Raw genomic sequence first — 19,227 nt, forward strand, 5'->3', positions numbered from 1 at the left:
CTCGTATCCTTTCTCTCATGGAGACAATTTCTTTCTATGCTATTGGAACTTCAATTTCTAAAAATTTCCCCGTATTCATGCTCTACATGTTTGCCTCATCCATCTTATTATATATTTCATTAGTGACAACTTGGTAATGGTATTTCATAGTTTTATGTCTCATCCAACTGCACTGGTGTATATTGTTTCCCAGAATTTTAACTTGGTGACAATATCTTCAGTATTTTACATGCCTGTGCTTGTCTTGTTTCCTGACTTTTTTCTTGATTAAAAAGAGCATTATCTAATTTTAATTATAAATCCAGTTCTCGTTATGTCTTGAAGATCTTGTTCCTGTAGCTGTTGGGAGGTACATCAAGGCCTTAATTTCATCCATATGCCAAGCTGAGAGTGTTGGATCTGGTTCAGCAAGCAGTTCACTTGAGCATCTTCAGGAGAAGATGTTTGCTTCGTTCTTGGAACAGGGGAATTTATGGTTTGATGTATGCAATTTGCCTGAGATCAAGAGCCCAGAGTTATCAGAGAGCAGTTTATATGGGTAATTTACAGAAAATTCACCCCTCCCCTTTCTAAAATTTCATTGAAGTCTTGAATTATATGAGTTTGTGTATGCATGGCTGCCCACAAAGGTGGTGTGAATATTACCATGACAATGGCACCAAATGATTGCATATACCCTTTTGCTCTTCTTCCTAATCCTGCATCACATCTCCCAGATTGATTTATTTTCTCTTAATTAATATCTTGTCCCAAATAGCTGTAATAACATTCTGACTTGTTTATTACACTGCTGAATTCCATGATATGGTCCCTAAATTTGGGGTTTCCTTGTATGTTTTGTTGACATATATTTGCTTGTTGCAGCTACCTCTACCAGTATATCCAGTCACTGGAGAAAAATCTCAGGCTGGAAACCCTTGAAGGAATATTTGAGAAAATGAGGAAACGTTTTAAGAATCCAAAATTATCAAATAGTAACTGTGCCAAAGTTTGCAAGCAGGCTTCTTTGGTTTGGTGTCGGTCCATTATAGTTAGCTTGGCGTTGATCACTCCATTACATACTGGTCCCTCAAGTGAGATGCAGGTTCTTAATGTGTCAGATGGTGGCTTAGAAAATAGCCTGCTTCTTTGTGTTGATCTGCAGACAAATGAATTGTGGAGTTCATTGCTTGATGATTCAACCCACCTGAAACATATGGAAACAAAATGGAGCCCATTGTTGTCTCAACTCAAAAATGTTCTGGTGAAGAGGGCTTCAGAGGAAAATTTGGAGACCGCCAACTCTCTGCTTAGATGTTCCTACAATTTCTATCGGGAAAGCTCATGTGTGTTGCTGCCATCAGGAGTTGACCTTTATCTAGTGCCATCTCGGTTAGCAACAGAAGCACAAATTCGACCAGGCATGGATGGGGTGGAAATTTTAGATCTGAGTATCCCACGAAAGCTTCTCATGTGGGCGTACACTCTGTTGCAGGGCCGTTGCTCAAACATCTCTGTTGTCATAAAGCATTGCGAAGAAAACATAAAGGTATGTATCATCAACTAAATGTTATTTAGTCCGCCTGCCAGATGCGAAGGTGGGGTTTTATGAATGTTTGTTGCTTTACATTTGTGTTAAAATATGGGCGGCAAAATGGTTTTCTAGATGGTATTTTCCACTGTTTCTTTTAGTTATTGAAGTTGGAAAACACCTGGTCTTTAGTGTTGAGCCAAATGGAAAATTGAATTGTGAAATGTGCTGTTCTTCAAATCTTTTCTTGCTCTTATCTCTAATTTTTTTTTTTTTTTTTTCTGGGACAGGCTGTGGTATCCTACCTAGGGCTCCCTTAGGGACCCCTCCCACAGCAAATTACCTCCCCAACCCCCACCCCCACTCCTACCCCTACCCCTGCTCCAAATAACCCTCACCCAATCCCCTAGGCCCGTTTGGAACTCAGAAAATATTAGGAAAAGGAAAGGAAATATGAAGGAATCCTCATTTTCATATTTGGTTATCAAGGAAAATGAAAAAGAAAATAAAAAGTATACCAAATATTTAAACAAAAATTTGATTTTACACATTAATATTTTGTTTTTGTTTTTTTTTTTTTTTAATTTTTAGTCATATTAAAACACACTTTTATTTTGATAGTATTTGATAAAGAAGGAAAATATAAGGAAAAATGAGTTTCCTCTTTATTTTCTTTTTGCTTTATTTTTTTTTTTTAATGTAAAATCTTTGATCCAAATGGACCCTAATGAAATTTGGGGAAATCCTACCTCGGGAGGATTTGAGTTCTGGTCTCTCCAATAGGGAGCCAGAAGATCTGTTTTTTGACTATTAAAGTTAATGTGCATTTTATGTGAGCAAGCCGCAAGGGGGAAGGGAGATTTTTAACTAATGCGCTGTGGGGTCTTCGTGTTTTACAGTCAAAGATGAAAAAGGGATCCGCGCCCTTGAGTACAAGTGCATCCACTGCAACTATTGCTCATACAGGTTTCTTGTTTCTCTGACTAATTATTTTATTTTATTTTATTTTATTTTTTTTTCCATTCTTGCATTTATCATTTTTTAGACAGAATGTGTTGATTGAAAAAGCACTGAATTGGGGTTTACCCTTAGAGAAATGGCTACAAATCAAAATTACAGTCTTCCATATGTTTTTTGGTTGCTGTCTTTACTGCTGTTCCATATGAAATTCTCTCTACAATAGGGTCTTTTAATTTTCATTCTACTGATGGCTGTTCTAAATGCCATGATGGTTGTAGGTGGTGGGAAAGATGGAGCTGGCCTTGGCCATGGAGGAGGCGTGGAAGCGGAAGTTCCTCCACTGCCCACACCGGCATCTGCTGTTTTGATGACTGAGGGCGAGAGCGCACATGGCCGAAGTCCAGTTCCTTCTGGTGAGACTCAAAAGGGTTTCTCTTCCGCTCCGCAATTGCAGCATTGTAACAGCACGATTGCACAAACCCAAACCCAAAGGGGCAGCCTATCTGCAAGTGATGGAGAACATAACTCATAGCTTAAGGTATTCAACTGATTGTTGTATATAGGGCTTTGGAACACATTGCATTTCCCTACCAAATTTTTCTCAAAAATAAAATATGAGAAAAGTATTCAATCAATGTCATCTTTCTTGATGAATAGATACTTTTGGTTATGTTAGGTTTAAGAAATGCTTATTTTTAGAAATAAAATGGTCATAATATAAAAACCAAATAGTTTACAAAAAATGTCTCATTATCATTGAGAGAATGATAGTACAAAAATTGTTAGAAATCAATAAGCAAAAAATTTAGAAGGATCATTTTCAAAAATTCATCAAAATGTCTATTAACTATTTTGACCATTTAATTTGAGTTTTTTTGAAAATACTGTAAACATCCTTCTGATTGTATTTTTGAAGCTGAATGATATTATTGGAACATAGGTTAGTCCTATATTATTCTAGAAGAGCTATTTTTGTTTCCACACTTCTAATATATACAATGAATTAATCCAAAATTAATTAAAGGTGTCTATAAATTTATTAAGATGTTAAAAATAGTTTTTAAAAATATTTTATACCAATTAAATTCACATCTAAAAAATTCCCCATGAGATGGCAGGTGAGGGAATTGCAAAATTACTAATAGTTAGAGCCATAAACACAATTGTATGAAAGTTGGTGGAATAATTACAAAAGTAGACCCAACTGACTTGCCATATGTCGGCAACTGACTTACCACCATACATTGGTTTTAGTTCAAAACGGTTACTGACGGACATCCCATCCGCACCAGTCAACTGAATCAGTGCCAGTGTTGCATTGCATCGGTGCAGAGGAAACCATCTTCTCACAAGTCGGTGCTCTGTGTAGAAACTGACTTATGGGCGAGCCTTCCTTCCTTCTCTCTCCTCCTCTTTACTGCTGCCTCCTTGCTTTCTCCTCCAACGGTCACTAAGCATGGTCAGTGAACGTTTTCACTGAGGAGAAGAAGAATCACTAATATAAAAGTCTCTTCATTTTCAAAGCTGGTACTTAAAAAAAAAAATCCCCTCCTCTCTTTATTTGAAGTTGAAGTTATCTCTACTTTTTTGTTTAGTATTATATTAGAAGCATGCATTTGTGATTTGAGCTTTGATTTCTTACCTCCATTTCATTGTAATTGAGATATTTATGATTAGGGTGTATTTGTGTTAATGTATTTTTTGAAATTAGGGTTTATGTATTGTTGGGGATGTGATTCATATTCAGAGCGGATCACATGCACTGGAGAAAGTTATGTGATGCGAGGGACAAAGGGAAAGAAGTAAGGTGCAACTAAGGAGGGCATATAGTTGACAGTTTGGGTCTAATCGTCAATGGTTTCAGGCAGTAGTTGCAAAGTGTTTTTCTTTTACTCCAAACCGTCGATGGTTTCGTCAAAACGTCGACGATTTCCGTTAGCGTAGATTAAGTATTTTCAAATGGGGGACTTGTAGATTGGGCTTATCTGGAAGATTTTCCTTTGAGGGATTGCTATAGATGTAGTTTAGATATACTAGAACACTTCTGTATGCATTAGATAGTTATATAATGTTTATTATGTAACCCCTGAATAGATTAAGATTCAAGTAAGCTTCAAAGATTGTAGCTTTGACATTGTTCATAGTGAAAACCAAAGTGCTGTTCCCATGGACATAGGCTATTGTTGAATCACATATATCTTGTGCATTCTAGTTATTCTTATTATTATTTGATTGCTTCTTGAGTATATTTCATCATTGAGTGATTGCATTAGTGGTTATTGATTGTTTCGTGTTTGATTGTATGCTTTTACTATGCGTGTTCAAGTTGAACAAACGTCAACAAGTGGTATCAGAGCTATTGATTCTATAATGGCTGGGGTCTCTTTGATTAAGTTCGATGTGAACAAGTTCGATGAAACTGGTAATTTCGAGCAACGAAGGGTGAATTACTTGCTAGTACAAGAAGGGATGGTGAAGGTGTTATACGGAAAGAAGGCGGACGACATGAACAACGCAAGTTGGAAGGAGCTTGAAGCAAAGGCGATTTCCACGATTAGGTTATGTCAAGCCGATGACGTGTTGTATCACGTCATGGATGAGGGCTCGCTGGCGGCGGTTTGGTTGAAATTGGAGCACCGATACATGTTCAAGTCGATTTCGAACAAGCCGTATCTTAAGCAAAAGCTTTATTGACTTAAGATAATGAAGGGTTCAAATTTAACTCAGCACATTAACACATTTAATCAGATCATTAGTGATCTGGGGTGAGTTGATGTGACGTTCGAGGAGGAGGACAAAGCGTTGATGTTACTGAATTCCCTACCTACATCGCTTTCATATGAGAATTTAGTTAATTACGACGTTGACTTGAGGGAAAGAAACCCTGGAGTTGGAGGACATCACGAGTGCATTGTTGGGGTTCCACTAAAGGATGAAGGTTAGCGATGAGGGTTCACATGGTGAAGGGCTTGTGGCGATGGGTAATCAGGATCGTGGGAGAGACAAATCATGGAGTGGACTAAGTGGTAATAAAACTCAGTTTAGGAGGAAGAAGGATGTTCTTTGTTTTAAGTGCGAAAAACTAGGGAACTTAAAATCGGAATGTCCGGAGTGGGAGAAGGGGAAGGCAAAAGCTCAAGAGGGTTCATCAAAATTTGTGAATGTAGTTGAAGAAGGGGACTTGGGTAGTAGTGATGGTGAGATGCTTTTTATTTCATCAAGTTCAAAATGCCTAACAGATTCTTGCATCCTAGACACGAGATGTTCTTTCCACATGATGTCCAACAGAGCCTGGTTCACCACTTAAAGATTGGTGAGCGCTGGTTCCGTTCTAATGGGAAATAGTATGGTATGCAACATTGTTGGAATGAGGGATATCAGGATCATGATGTACGATGGTGTGGTAAGGACGTTGTGTGGGGTAAGACATGTACCCGATGTACAAAAGAACGTGATATCATTTGGTGCTTTGGATTGTGACGGGTATAGTTACAAGTCCAAAGGTGGGACGATGATGGTGTGTGACGGCGTATTGATAGTGATGAAGGGACAGAGGATAGCAGGGAATCTCTATGCACTGCAGGGTAACACAGTTATAGGTGGAGTTGGAGCTGAGAGTTTTGAGTCAGGAAATACTGTTTTGTGTAATGTAACCACACACAAAACGGTGGGTATTCTTGACTACATCGGTGTGGATGTTTGGGGACCGGTGAGGGTAGCATCACAGGTTGGACATGGGTATTTCATGAGGTTTTCACGAAAGGTATGAGGGTATCTCATGCGGCACAAGTTGGAGATGTTTGTTAGGTATAACTTGTGGTTGAGGTGGAGTATCAGACATGGAGTGAGTTCCTAAAGTCAGATATTGTTGCTAAGTACGCTGGCGTTGAAGGGCATGGTGCATGCAGGCCTTGCAAGAGACTTCTTGGTAAAGTTAGCGAGTATGACATATTTCTCTATTAATCGATCGCCAAAGGTATCATTAGATGGGAGAGTTGCAGGAGAGACTTGGACTGGTTAGGTAGTAGACTTTGGAGATCCAGCTCTGCATATTTCTAGTGAGGTGGGATTTAGGCTTGGTGTTATGTTCAGATAGTGCATTTTTTTGGTATATAAGAAAGATGAGTTCAAGTTGGGCGATCCAATGACAAACAGGGTTGCGATTGATGGAGACATGGTTTTAGGTGTTAAAGGAATAAGATAGCGTACTCATGTATATGAAGAGAAACAGGTGCCAGAAAGCTGTAGTAGCAGTAATGAGCATGTCGCGTAGGTGGAGTTGGAGACTCAGGGCAGGAGTGCAGGGAGTTCTAACTCAGGAGACTTGTGGTATCACATGATGAACTAAACAGAAAGGAGATTGTCATGCCGATGGAGTTTCAGACTCAGGATAGAGATGACGTTGGTAATAATGCAAGGAGTTTGAACTCAGGAATGAGCTCAGAGGCACTATCAGGCCACTGCTCAGGTGTGATCTGATGTCTTATGCAACCATTACTATCAGGAAGGATCCTACTACCTTTTAGGAGGTAGTGCATGACCAGGAGAAGGGTAGGTGGATAGGTGCCATGGTAGAGGAGATGGAGGTATTGTATAAAAATCAGATAAGGGGGTTGGTGGAGTTCCTAGAGAGGGAGCGGGAGATAGGCTGCAGGTGGGCACATATTCTATTGTTTTATGTGAGTGACATGCTGGTTGCTAGAAAGGTTCCAACTAAGGTAAATCAGTCGGGAAATTTGTTGAGAAAGGAAGTTCATATGAAGGTGTTGAGTGCTGCCAAAAGTATTCTTGGGTTGGAGATTCGTAAGGTTATAGGGAGATTGAGATTATCTCAGGGTGACTTTGTAGTTGCGAGGAGATTGGTGTTATCTCAGAGCGGTTGTGTGGACAAAACTACATGGAGATTGTGGTTATCTCAGGGTGGTTTTTGGGGATCAGGTGTTGGTGAGGTTTAGCATAGTTGATGTTAAACTTGTCACTGGTACACCGTTGGTGAATCTAAGTAAATAGTCTATCGCTCAATACTCGAGGATGGACGGTGATATTCAAGGTTTCCTACGCCAGTACAGTTGGGTGCTTCAACGAGCAACAGAGGGTTCCATCAGTTGTGAGATTCACTGATGGAGACTACGTAGGGGGCTTGGATGACAAGAGGCTTGCAATGGGGTATGTTGTGGGAATGGCTAATTGTTGGAAGTTCGAGATAAAGTCTCAGGGTGCGCTGGTTACAACTAGATCGGAAATCTTGGCAGAGGTAGAGGCTGCCGAGGTAGTATTGTGGTTCAGAGGATCGTTTAAGGAGCTAGGTGTTCAACTAGGTGGAGTTCCTATTACCACGATCAAGTTCAAGCGTGGCTTGGACTCGGTTTACGTCTCCAAGTGTTAGAGGGGAGGCGGGTCCCAATCTACAGGCTCAGGTGGAGCAGCGATTATGCTTTTAGATCTCCAAGGTGGTGAATATTTGCCGAGGTGGAGATTATTGGGGATGTGACTCATATTCAGAGTGGATCACATGTACCGGAGAAAACTACCTGTCGCAAGGGAGAAAGAGACAGAAGTAAGGTGCAGTCAAGGAGGGCAAATCGTCGACGGTTTAGGGCCTAATCGTCAACGGTTTCAGGAAATAGTTGCAAAGTGTTTTTCTTTTGCTCCAAATCGTCAATGGTTTGGTCAAATCGTCGATAGTTTTTGTTGGCGTAGATTGCATATTTTCAAATTAGGGGCTTGTAGATTGAGCTTATTTAGAGGATTTTCCTCCGAGGGATTGCTACAGATGTAGTTTAGGTATACTAGAATACTTCTATATATATACATTAGAAAGTTATATAATGTTTATTATATAACCCTAGAATAGATTAAGTTTCAAGTAAACTTCAAAGATTATAGCTTTGACATTGTTCATAGTAAAAACTGAAGTGTTGTTCCCGTGGACGTAGGCTATTGCCGAACCACGTATATCTTGTGTGTTGTAGTTGTATTTTTGATTCTTCTTATTATCATTTGATTGCTTCTTGAGTATATTTCATCATTGAGTGATTGCATTAGTGGTTGTTGATTGTTTCATATTTGATTGTGTGCTTCCGCTGCGTGTGTTCAAGTTGAACAAAAGTCAACATGTATGTGAAATAAGATTTTCTTGTTATTTAATCATAATATTTATTATTGTGCTGCTATTGAGGTATTATTGTGATGTAGATGAAATAAGAGTTGTTTGCATTATTTGATTACATGCGAAATTATTTGTTTGAATTCCGATAATACATCATTGTGAAAATAATAGTTTTAAATGACATGAAAATCATTTTTTTGCTGAAATTTTGTTAGAAAGAAAATTGATTTAAAGCAAACAGAAGTTAATATTTGTTGAAAATTTTTTATTGAGATATTTATTCTAAATAGAGCTTAATATTTGTTGATATTTGGAATAACAATAATTTGTTTTGAAATTAGTTATTTAGTGAAACGTAGTCAATTGAACAATTAGTTTTTACTTCAAAAATAATTTTTTATTTTATAAAATTGAAATAATATCTAAGTTGTTATTAATTTTTTGTCTTTATGAGAAAAAAATATTTACATTATTGAGTTAAAAATTTAAATATCTTGATTTACTACAAACTGCACAATTAAAATTGTTGATTTTAGTTATATAAAATGTAGTTAAATTCATTAGTAGTCTTAAATAGTGTTTTCATGATTTAGTAATTATTGATTATAATTTAGTTTTTTAGCGATATTTATTTAATGTTTGCAATTGAGAATAGTGTTAGTGAGCAATATTTTATATTTAGATTAAGTATTAGGTAATTTGATATATTAGAAGTAAAACTAGTGATTTTGTGACTTAGTGATCACTGATTATAAATTAGTTTTAGCGATAGTTATTTAGTGTTTATAATTTCATAATAGTATTAGTGAACAATATTTATGTTTGGTTAGATTAAGTAGTAGGTAATTTGTATAAATTAGAAGTAAAATTGACGATTTTGCCACTTAGTAATTACTTATTATAATTTAGTTTTAGTGATTAGTTAGTGTTTATAATTTGAAAATTGTATTAGTGAGCAATATATATGTTTGGTTAGATTAAGTATTAGGAGATTTCAAGAAATAAGAATTAAAATTAGTCTTTCTATTTTAAGGTTACGTTTATTTATATAAAATATAATTAATAATGATTAGCAATCATTTAGAACACCGCATAGTGATGTTCGAATTAATTATTAGTGAGTATAATAAAGTTTTAGTGACGATGAGTATTATTTCTATTGGTTAGGTTCCTTTAAAAGATTATTAGTGAGTATTACGGTTAGGAAGTTATAACTCATTAAAATTTGGAAATTAGAGTACGAAGATATTTATCTTTAGGATAATAATCAATAAATAAGGATTTCAAATAGAAGAATCTATTACGTATTGTTGTGAAAATTGAATTGCATAGCGGAATATTGGATCAAACAAATGCAGTACTCAATGGTAAAATACAGAACAACACAGCCACGCAGATTATATGAAAGCAATAACAAAAGACACAAAGGAATGATGTGGTTTGATAATGCCTACATCCACGGGAGCAATTAGCAATCTTTCTTACTATCTTGTGTCAAAGACATGAACAATCATAACAAATACATCATAATTGACATAAATAAAGTTCCTAGAGGCTTTCCCTCCAAACCCCAACCAACTTAACGTCCCTTATTCAAAATTTGAAAATTTGCGCTGGGTTCCTAAGTCAAACCATCGACGGTTTGCTCCTAAAAACCCCTGTAAACTTCAGTTGCTATTTTCTACCATATTTTCTCTTTGTACATGCGTTCCACTCAGTATATGAGCCACATATCACAACACTTATAATTGAAAACTGATTGAGATTTTATATTGAAATTTCAGAATGACATCAAGTTCGTCTGCTAACAAAATTATGGTTTTATTATACATTGATGGAGAAATTATATATGGATTGATCGGTATTGAGTACAATACTAGGCCAACGAAGGCAATTCGAGTTAGAAGAAACTCATAGTTCATTGATGGCTATCATTGTATAGATGACGTTTTACTATACGCATTGTGTAGTACTTTAGTGCTCGGTGGGAGGCATCTCGACAAGTGATAGAGTCGGGGAATGATTACATCCCATATTTGTTGTTGCAAATGTAAAAGAGGGAAAGGACATATGCTGGGTATAAGATTATAAATTTTAATATTGAAAAGGAATTGTTCAGCATTTGAACCACACCACACCAACCAAATAAGGGTCGAAATGTTCAAACCTTTATATAAAGGAGTGACGCTGTACATATGGGAAGTGGCAAAATCTACACTACCCTTGTTCACATTTGTTAGCTGTGTGTGGGTCAAGGAGAGTGGGGTACCGTCGCATCCTTGTTCTCCATGAAGATTACTGGATAGATCTAGTAGTAACAATGTTGTACGAGAATCAACATTTAATTTGACATAAAGGTCATTTGCAGAGCTCGAGATCGCATAAAGAATTGGACATGTGAGAGGGTAGGAGGAATATGAGGTATGGTTTTTGTCACAAAGAAGGTCATAACCGCAGTTGGTGTCTAAGGAGGATTGTAGGTCACGATGGAGCCGGACCATCACATTGATGTTAAGTTAATGTGTTTATTATTCATATTTCTTTCATTTTTCTCTGTCCATATTATTATCATAATGTTTGCCTTCCATTTGTAATACTTGTAAGTTTGAAGTAGAAATCTTCCCGATGTACTAGTTTTTCAATAGTGGAGCAATAGCCCCCTTCTTGTGGATGTAAGCTTTATAGTCAAACCACATAAATTTATGTATCTTGTCTACATTTTTTTCCTTATTATGTTTATTGTTGGAATAATACGATGATGGATGATGTAAATATTGATACATTTTCATTGTAAGATTAAACTTTTTAGTAATGAATATCGATCCTCAAACGAAGGATGATGAAATTCTCTAATCGAAATGCCACACAAAATTTACTATCTATGAGGAATTGTTTATCACAAAAGATGCCTATAGTACTAGCAAATTTTGCATGGAAGTGACTAACCACCATAAAATATGCTAAAATTTATCCAAGGAAAGTTTATATGTGTGGCAAAAAATTTCATGTTATTACAACATTAATATATATATATATATATATATATATATTCATGCATGAAATTCAATAATGATATAAATGACTCAAAAGTAATAGGAAATTATGGAGTAAATTTGTTCTCATTTTTAGAAGCTCGGAGCACTCATAGGATCAATTTTGAATGATTGGTCCAATAAGGTTACCAACAGTGACAAAGTAAAGGAATTTTGAGTTAGGGAAGGGTCAGGCAGAGTAGTATTTGCCTTATCACTTGATGATTCAAAAGTGGAATAGAGGCAACAATCGAGTAGTGAAACCTCATCCCTAGCCTTGAAGTACATATGCATAACATGAAGAGCATACTTAGTGTAGGAAAACATGTCATGCATCATTTTTGCATGTGTGGCCATTTGACGTTGGTGTCTATTTCACTGCCCCTTCATAGTTTTCTCTCCCAACCTTTAGATAGTGCAGTTAAACTCCTATCTAAGGTTATTTTTCCCCCCTATGTTGGTGTAGCTAATCTCCCAACAAAGCTTTCCTTTCCTTAGCCTTTAGGTGGTGCAGTTAGACTCCCATCTTAAGTTATATTTCCTTGCTAACCCCACTCCACTACCTTGCCCCTAGTAGAGCCTGATCCCTACAACTTGCTTCCATTACCTTGCTTCCCACTACCTTGTCTCCACTACACTGGCCTATAACAAAACCTACTCCGCTATCCTCCCCAAAAATCTTATGCAACCCTAAAAGTTAAGGGAAATGGAAATTATGAGGGAATCCAACTATTGCCCCTTATCCTGTAAATGGAGGCTAGAGGCTAATAATTTGGGAGGAAGCCATTCATTCAAAGAATGAGAGTAGAAGGATTAGAAAAATAAAAGATTTGAGAGTTTGGAAAGGGAGATTTTGAGAGAACATTCGAATAAAAGAGAGGGAGAGCAATTGAACAAGCAATTTGGGAGAGTGCATTTGATTATTATTCAATTCTAAAAAACTAGAGGAGTTAGAAGAGGGATGAGAGGCAAAGCAAAGGAGAGCAAGAAGGAGGTTTCCTTGCTACATACTTGGGTGTTCCTTTGGAATCGGGACAACTTATGGCTCGTATTTTAGAGCCCCTAGTTGATAAATTGAGAAAAAAGATAGCGGGTTGGAAATTTAAGATTTTATCTCAAGGAGGGCGCCTAATTTTAATTAAACATGTATTATCATCAATGGCGGTTCATCAATTGGTGGTATTGGACATTCCTAATATTGTCTTCAAAAAGATAAATTCAATGTTATCGAATTTTTTTTGGAGTGGAGTAAATGACAAAAGGAAAAGGAATTGATGTTCCTGGTCTAATATATGTAAGCCTATTTTTGAGGGTGGTTTGGGTGTTAGGGATTTGGAGGAGGTAAAAAAATCATTGCATATGAAGTTTGTGTGGAGATTGTTAACTATGGATAATCTGTGGATTCAATTCTTTAAAGCTAAGTATTTGTATAAGAAACATCACTTGAGAGAAATGAAACTAGATAAAGGAACCATATTTTGGAGATCGATTGTTCGTGTGATTCCTGAAGTTTTAGAGTATGTCTGTGTTCGAATTAAAGAAGGGTCGGCTTCTTTCTGGTTTGATCGTTGGTTAGCTTTCGGTCCCCTTTGTGCTATTGTTTAGGAAATCAGTAATTATAAGCTATGAACTTGAGATTGTTGGGATAGAGATGGGTGGAATGTTGATTTATTAGTGGATCTGTTGGGTGAAGATTAGGCTGAGGAAGTAATGAACTCTGCTATTTCTTGCAAGGAGGGTCCAGATACAGTAATTTAGGAACCTTCAACAGATGGGAAATTCACCACGGCAAGTGCTTGGGAAATTATAAGGGAGCATAAAGAGGAATTCTCAGTTTCAAAATGGATCTGGCATCCTATGTTGCCAAACAAGGTGTCAATTTGTATGTGGAAGTCTTGATTCACTTGTCTTCCGGTTGATACTCGTATTAAAGAAGTAGGTGTTCAGATGACCTCTCGATGTGATTGTTGTTCAAATGCCAAGATTGAATCTCTAGACCATGTGTTTTGCACCGGATCTTTTGCTTAGGAGGTATGGAAAAAAGCAGCAGTGACATTGGGTGTTAGTTGTATGGCAACGAGTATTTGGAAAGGCAAAGTTAATGTTTGGTTTAGTTGTGCAAGACGGGCCTTACAGTTAGGCATTTTGGTAGGTCTTATACCTAGTCTCATCATTTGGAGACTCTGGACTCGTCGATGTAGAGCCAGGATGGAATTAATTCATGATTCGGTGAGAACTGTGTGGTTTGATATTAAATATTGGTTGAAATCCAAATTTTGAAAAGTTAAATAAATGTGCACCTACTTCTTGCACGGATATTGCAATCCTTCATGCTTTGGATATCAAGTAAAAAATGTGGGGGTTCTTCTTCCTCGTGTAGTCAGATGGTGTAAACCTGGGATAGGTTGGGTTAAGTTGAATGTGGATGAGAGCTGTAGAGATAACCCAGGTAATTGTGGTGGTGGAGTGATAAGAAATGAAAAAGGTTTATTTAAAGCAGTTTTTTTTTTTTTTTTTTTTTTCTCATTATTGGGTTATGGAACAAATAACATGGCTAAATTGAGGGCAATTATTTTAGGGATTAATCTATGCAAAGATCTTGGATTTGATCAAGTGGAGATTGCATGTGACTCTGGTTTGTTGGTTTAATGGATAAATTCTGGAAAGTGCTCGGTTTGGAACTTATGGGAATTGTGGGAAGAGCTTATGCTAGCATTGAGAGACATACAGTTCAAAGTGGAACATGTTTACAGGGAGGCGAATAAAAGTGCAGATTTCTTTGCTAAATAGGGTGAATCTGGTATTTCTCGATCATATAATTGCCAGGATGATCTTCCTCAACAAGTCAGGGGAATGATTCGATTGGATTTGTTGGGTTTTCCTTCTTTGCGCTCATGATGTTTTGTGTTATCTTCTGGAGTTTTATTTGTTTTCCACTTTTAGTGGTTTAGTTCTTAGTTTTTTTGTTTAATTGTTGGTCTTTGGTTTTTTTGTTTGGTTTATGTTGATTAAGTTAGTTTTAGGGTTTTGGAGTTTGCTTTTATTGTCCCAAAGTCTTCCTCCGCCATAAGTGAGGGGTTTTCTAATAAAGTTAGGAGGTGCCGCCCTCTTTTACCAAAAAAAGAAAAAGAAAAGGGAGAGCGAGAAGGAGGCCCAGAGAAGAAGAGTATAGAAAGGCATACTTGGAAGACCTATAGGGAAGAAAGGAAGGGCAAAGTAGCTTCGAGTTAAGGATTTTAAGGAGCAAGGCAAAAAGGAAGTGCAAAGAAGCTCTTAAGGTAGGATTCTACTCTTGCCTTTTCAATTAGTCTATTCTAGCGTATGTTGAGGGGAACCCCTAAATTAATTTTAGGTGATTAGGTGTTGGTATGGTGGTATGTGCATATTGATCTATCTCAACAAGTGTCATTGGAGGTCTTGATGGATTGATTGACTGAATGTTGTAGAGCAGTTTGCAACTAGGATCCATTACACGAATAATTTATGTATTTTAAGAATGTGAGGTCAATTACATGGCCAATTGAGGCTTGATTGTGCATGCTTTGGAGCTACATTATCCTGGAATGAAAAATGATTAACCATTTTCAAAAGTAAACTGAGTTGCATTTGAATTATTGTGAAATGGTTGGATTATTTCAACTTTGGTTTGGCATAAGTATAATCGAGTGAGTTGGTCTCCACATCTTTATCTTATTTCAAGACCGCCACAAAACCAGAATGCAACCTAGCTGACCTAGATACCCAAACCTGAAAACTGGTCCAATTTACCCAATTATCTAAGTCAACCTACCCAATTACCCAAGTCACCTAACCCTTAAACCCAATTAACTCAATCCGATAACCTAGTCAATCTGACCCAATTACCTAAGTCCACCTGACCTGAATACCCAAGTCAAACATACCCAATAACCTAATCAGCCAAGCCTATGTACCCAATCAAACCAACCTAAGAACCTAAGTCAAATTAACCCGAATACCTGAGTTAGACATACCTAATAACCTGGTCAACCAAACTCGGTCAACCCTATAGAGACCCGGGAAAGTAAAATAATAAAAGAAAAGGGGAAAAAGTGATTTTTGGCTGGGGAAGGAGAAAATCGGCGATGGTTTTCTAGAGGAGCTAGAAAATCGGCGACGATTTTTTGAGAGCTGGAGAAAACCGTCGACGGTTTTTTGTGCAGAGAGCTTTATAAGGAAGATCCCATGGGTGATTTTGTTAAAAACTCACTCTCTCCCCTTCCTAAACCCACGAACCCCTTCTCCTTCCCTTCTTGATTCTGGCTTCAATTAAGCACGGATTAACGATCAAGATCCACCATGGGGTTCATGGGAAGATTCTCTCCAACCTACGTAGAGCAGATTTTCAATTTGGGGCTCTAGGGCACAATCCTAAAACCAGGGTAAGTGGTGTATTTTGAGGTTTTTAAGTTAAATTGGAGTATATGAAATGTAGGAAGTGTTGTATGGAAGTTATTTTGGGAGTTATGTTGAATAATTTGGAAAAAAGAAGAAGTGAATTGCAAGTTTTTGGGCTGCAAACGTCGAAGGGCGTAGAAATTGGGTGTTTTTGTGAAATCTCAGTAAGTTAGGTAAGAGAAATAAATTATTACAGTTGATTTGAGAATTACTGGATGAGTTATTATGTGAAAATGGAATTATGCTATTTTACCTGAAATTTATTATGCAAACTTGTGTGGCATATGATTTATATTGAAATGTGTATATGGAAATGTGATTACTGAATTGATGAAATGATTTGTGAAAGTTGAAATGAGATTATTGAAAATATGAATTGAGATATGGGATTTGAAATTGGGGAAAATGTTGAAAGTGAAATGTACTGAAAAATGAACATTTTCTAAGAAATGATGAATATATGATATAGAAAGGTCTTATTGAGAAATGTGAATTTCATGAAATGAAATATGTATATGTATTTATGAGATGAAATGAGTTGTGAATACTGAAAATATGAATATTGCAAAGTTAATTCTGCAATATGAAAATGAGAAATGTGAATATGAGAAATATGATTATGGGAAATGCGAATATGTGAAATGTGAATATTGCACCGTTAATTCTGCAATATGAATATTAAATTGTGAGAAAAGAAATGTGAAATTTTGAAAGGGGAATATAGATATGTGATTGATAAAATGCCAATACCACATAATGATTGCTGGTATGTGGTAGTGATAACCCTGATGAATGGATATGGAAACCCTAATGATGAGTTGTGATATTGAGAGCACGGTACCATTGTTAGTGGTGTTAGTGCAACCACACAGACTTGGGGAGCATGTGGTGTGACTCACTCTAAAAATGAGCAGCTTGGAAGCTATCCCAAGTATAAGAGTTTTGTCGTGTAATATTCAGCCCAAATGCCAGATCGTTTCCTCAGGGAATGCGTTTTAATATCAAATTTTACTTTTTTCTCCAATCGAAAATAAAAAATTTCTGAACTCAGTTCAGATTCGGGGTTTTCAGGATTGTTTGAGATTTCTTTTGACAAATTAAATGAACATGCAAATTAAAATCTAATCCTAACACACACTGAATTTAATAACGAGAAATAGAAATCCTATGCTTAATCAGGCCAGAATTGAAATATGCATTTAAACTTTGGAATAAAAACTAAAGACGAAAACTTTAACACGTAATTAAAATACACAATAATGAAAACTCAATCAAATTCAAACGCGAACAAGAAAAACCGAACTTTTAACAAAATCAAGAACCTGAATCAAGATAAAAAATTAAATGCAAACAAGAATTCGAACAAAATTTAAAGTTTTAATGACTTAAACAATAACTAAACACAATAAAAACAAGAACTTTAATAAGATTAAACCCAAACTAAATCGAACTTCGACAAACAAGATTAAAATTTAAGGAAAACTACTAAATTAACTTCTAAAAAAAATATTTTTTTCCTTTTTTTGTATTTTATTCTTCTTTTTAGAACTAAACCAGACTTTAATTAATTAGCTAAATAACTCGAACAATAATTAAATCTAATAATAACTTTAATTGAGAAAAATACATAAATAAATAAATAAACTTGCTTGAATAATAATAATAATACCCCAAACAAGATTCAAAGTTTACAACTTTAAATTAATCCTTAATAAAAAAAAAAAAAAACTAACAAGATTCATTTAAATATAAATAAGGGAAAGGAGAAGAGAGAGAGAGAGAGAAAGAGAGAAAGAGAGAGTTAGCCCATGGGTGGCTCGGCTCTAGACATGCAGCAGCACAACACCAGCAGTTCTTTACAAGGGAACCTTAGGCTGCTGGTTCACGGCAGCACGAAAGAAGGAGCAACTCGGGTCTTTGGTTGGGAAGAATAGGGAAGAAGCTGCAGCAAACCTTCACAGCAGCAGCAGCAATAGAGGGAGACTTGGGCAGCCACCGAGAGAGAGAGAGAGAGAGAGAGAGAGAGAGAGAGAGAGAGAGAGAGAGAGAGAGAGAGAGAGAGAGAGAGCTAGAGTAGGGCTTTGGGTCTTCGGGTCCAGCCAACTACAGCAACAGCAATGTAGCTGCCTCGGGTTGGTGGCTTGGTGCAGTAGGAAAAGAGAGAGGAAATGAGAAGGGGAAGGAAGGAATAAGGAGAAATGGAAGGAGAAGGAAGAGGAGAGTTGAGGAAGAATAGAGGAGGGTCGGCACTGTGTAACGAGAGCAATAAAAAAAAAAAACAAGGGAAAAGAAAGGGAGGAAAAAGAGGAAGAGAGAAGAAGAGAAGGGAGAAAAGGGAAGGAAGAAGGTGGAGCTCGAGGTGTTTACGAGGAAAAATATAAAGGGGGGAAAGGAGATGCCCTACGCCTAGCCACGAGAGGGTCCGGACCCAGCTGCATGGCCGAGTCACATCAGGTATATATATATATATATATACATATTTTTTTTTTCTTTTATTCTTTATTTTTCTTTTCTTTTTTAGCGAACACAGATGATTTTGACCATCTTAGAGCCCGTTTCTCTCAAAACTCAAAACACGAAAGTCGTAGATAATCTTCTCATATTTTTCTAAAATTTTGAATCGTCTCGATCTGAGTTCGGATGGAAAAATTATGTGTGAATTACGAACTGATGCCGGTTTTAGCTCCCGATAATTTTCCTGCGATAAAAAAAATGCTAAAAAGTCATAAATTGCTGAATAAAACCGAAGTATTATAAATAGGACACCATGTTAAAATATTGAGAGTGATTAGGTACTTAATTAAAAATATAAGCCCCAATGCATGAATTAAACCATCTAATTAAGCAATTTAAGCGCGTAATCATGGCGTGACAGTCGACTGAGCTGTATAGTAGAGTTGTTGTGCCACCTGAGTCTAGATCAGGGATTTTGGCTAGCTTGTACTACAGATATGAGATATGTGATGATATTTTTGACCTAATCGGGTCGGCCAACCGTGGTTAGTCCAGCCTTCGGGTCGCATAACCTTGACCATGGGGGGAAACATGGCGTAGTGAATATCCTTAGGGTAGCCATGAGTACAGACACAGATGTATCAGTTATGGTGACACTCATGAGCTTGATATGGAAATGGAAATGAAAAGGAAATGATAATGGAAATGGAATGAAAATGGAAATGAAATGGGAATGGAAACGAGAA

The 19,227-nt window shown here is 36.8% G+C and overlaps 1 protein-coding gene across 4 annotated transcripts in view; it reads left to right on the top strand.

Annotated features, from left to right (window-relative positions):
* Positions 1–19,227, top strand: part of LOC131148940 (calcineurin-binding protein 1) — a 76,484-nt gene that overhangs the window by 34,543 nt on the left and 22,714 nt on the right. The window contains exons 16-20 of one of the 4 annotated variants that reach the window (XR_009135092.1): positions 306–538; positions 865–1,528; positions 2,410–2,476; positions 2,749–3,008; positions 3,725–3,997. Coding sequence is in view for 3 of the 4 variants with exons in the window: in XM_058098918.1 (XP_057954901.1) it covers positions 306–538; positions 865–1,528; positions 2,410–2,476; positions 2,749–3,002 (1,218 nt within the window). In the remaining variant the exon portion in view is untranslated. Of the gene's footprint in view, positions 1–305; positions 539–864; positions 1,529–2,409; positions 2,477–2,748; positions 3,106–3,724; positions 3,998–4,181; positions 4,644–19,227 lie in introns of those variants that run through there. The other 3 variants (XM_058098918.1, XM_058098917.1, XM_058098919.1) reach the window with 3 other exon arrangements.

The sequence above is a fragment of the Malania oleifera genome, chromosome 2, assembly GCF_029873635.1.
Source record: "Malania oleifera isolate guangnan ecotype guangnan chromosome 2, ASM2987363v1, whole genome shotgun sequence".
Lineage (NCBI taxonomy): Eukaryota > Viridiplantae > Streptophyta > Magnoliopsida > Santalales > Ximeniaceae > Malania > Malania oleifera.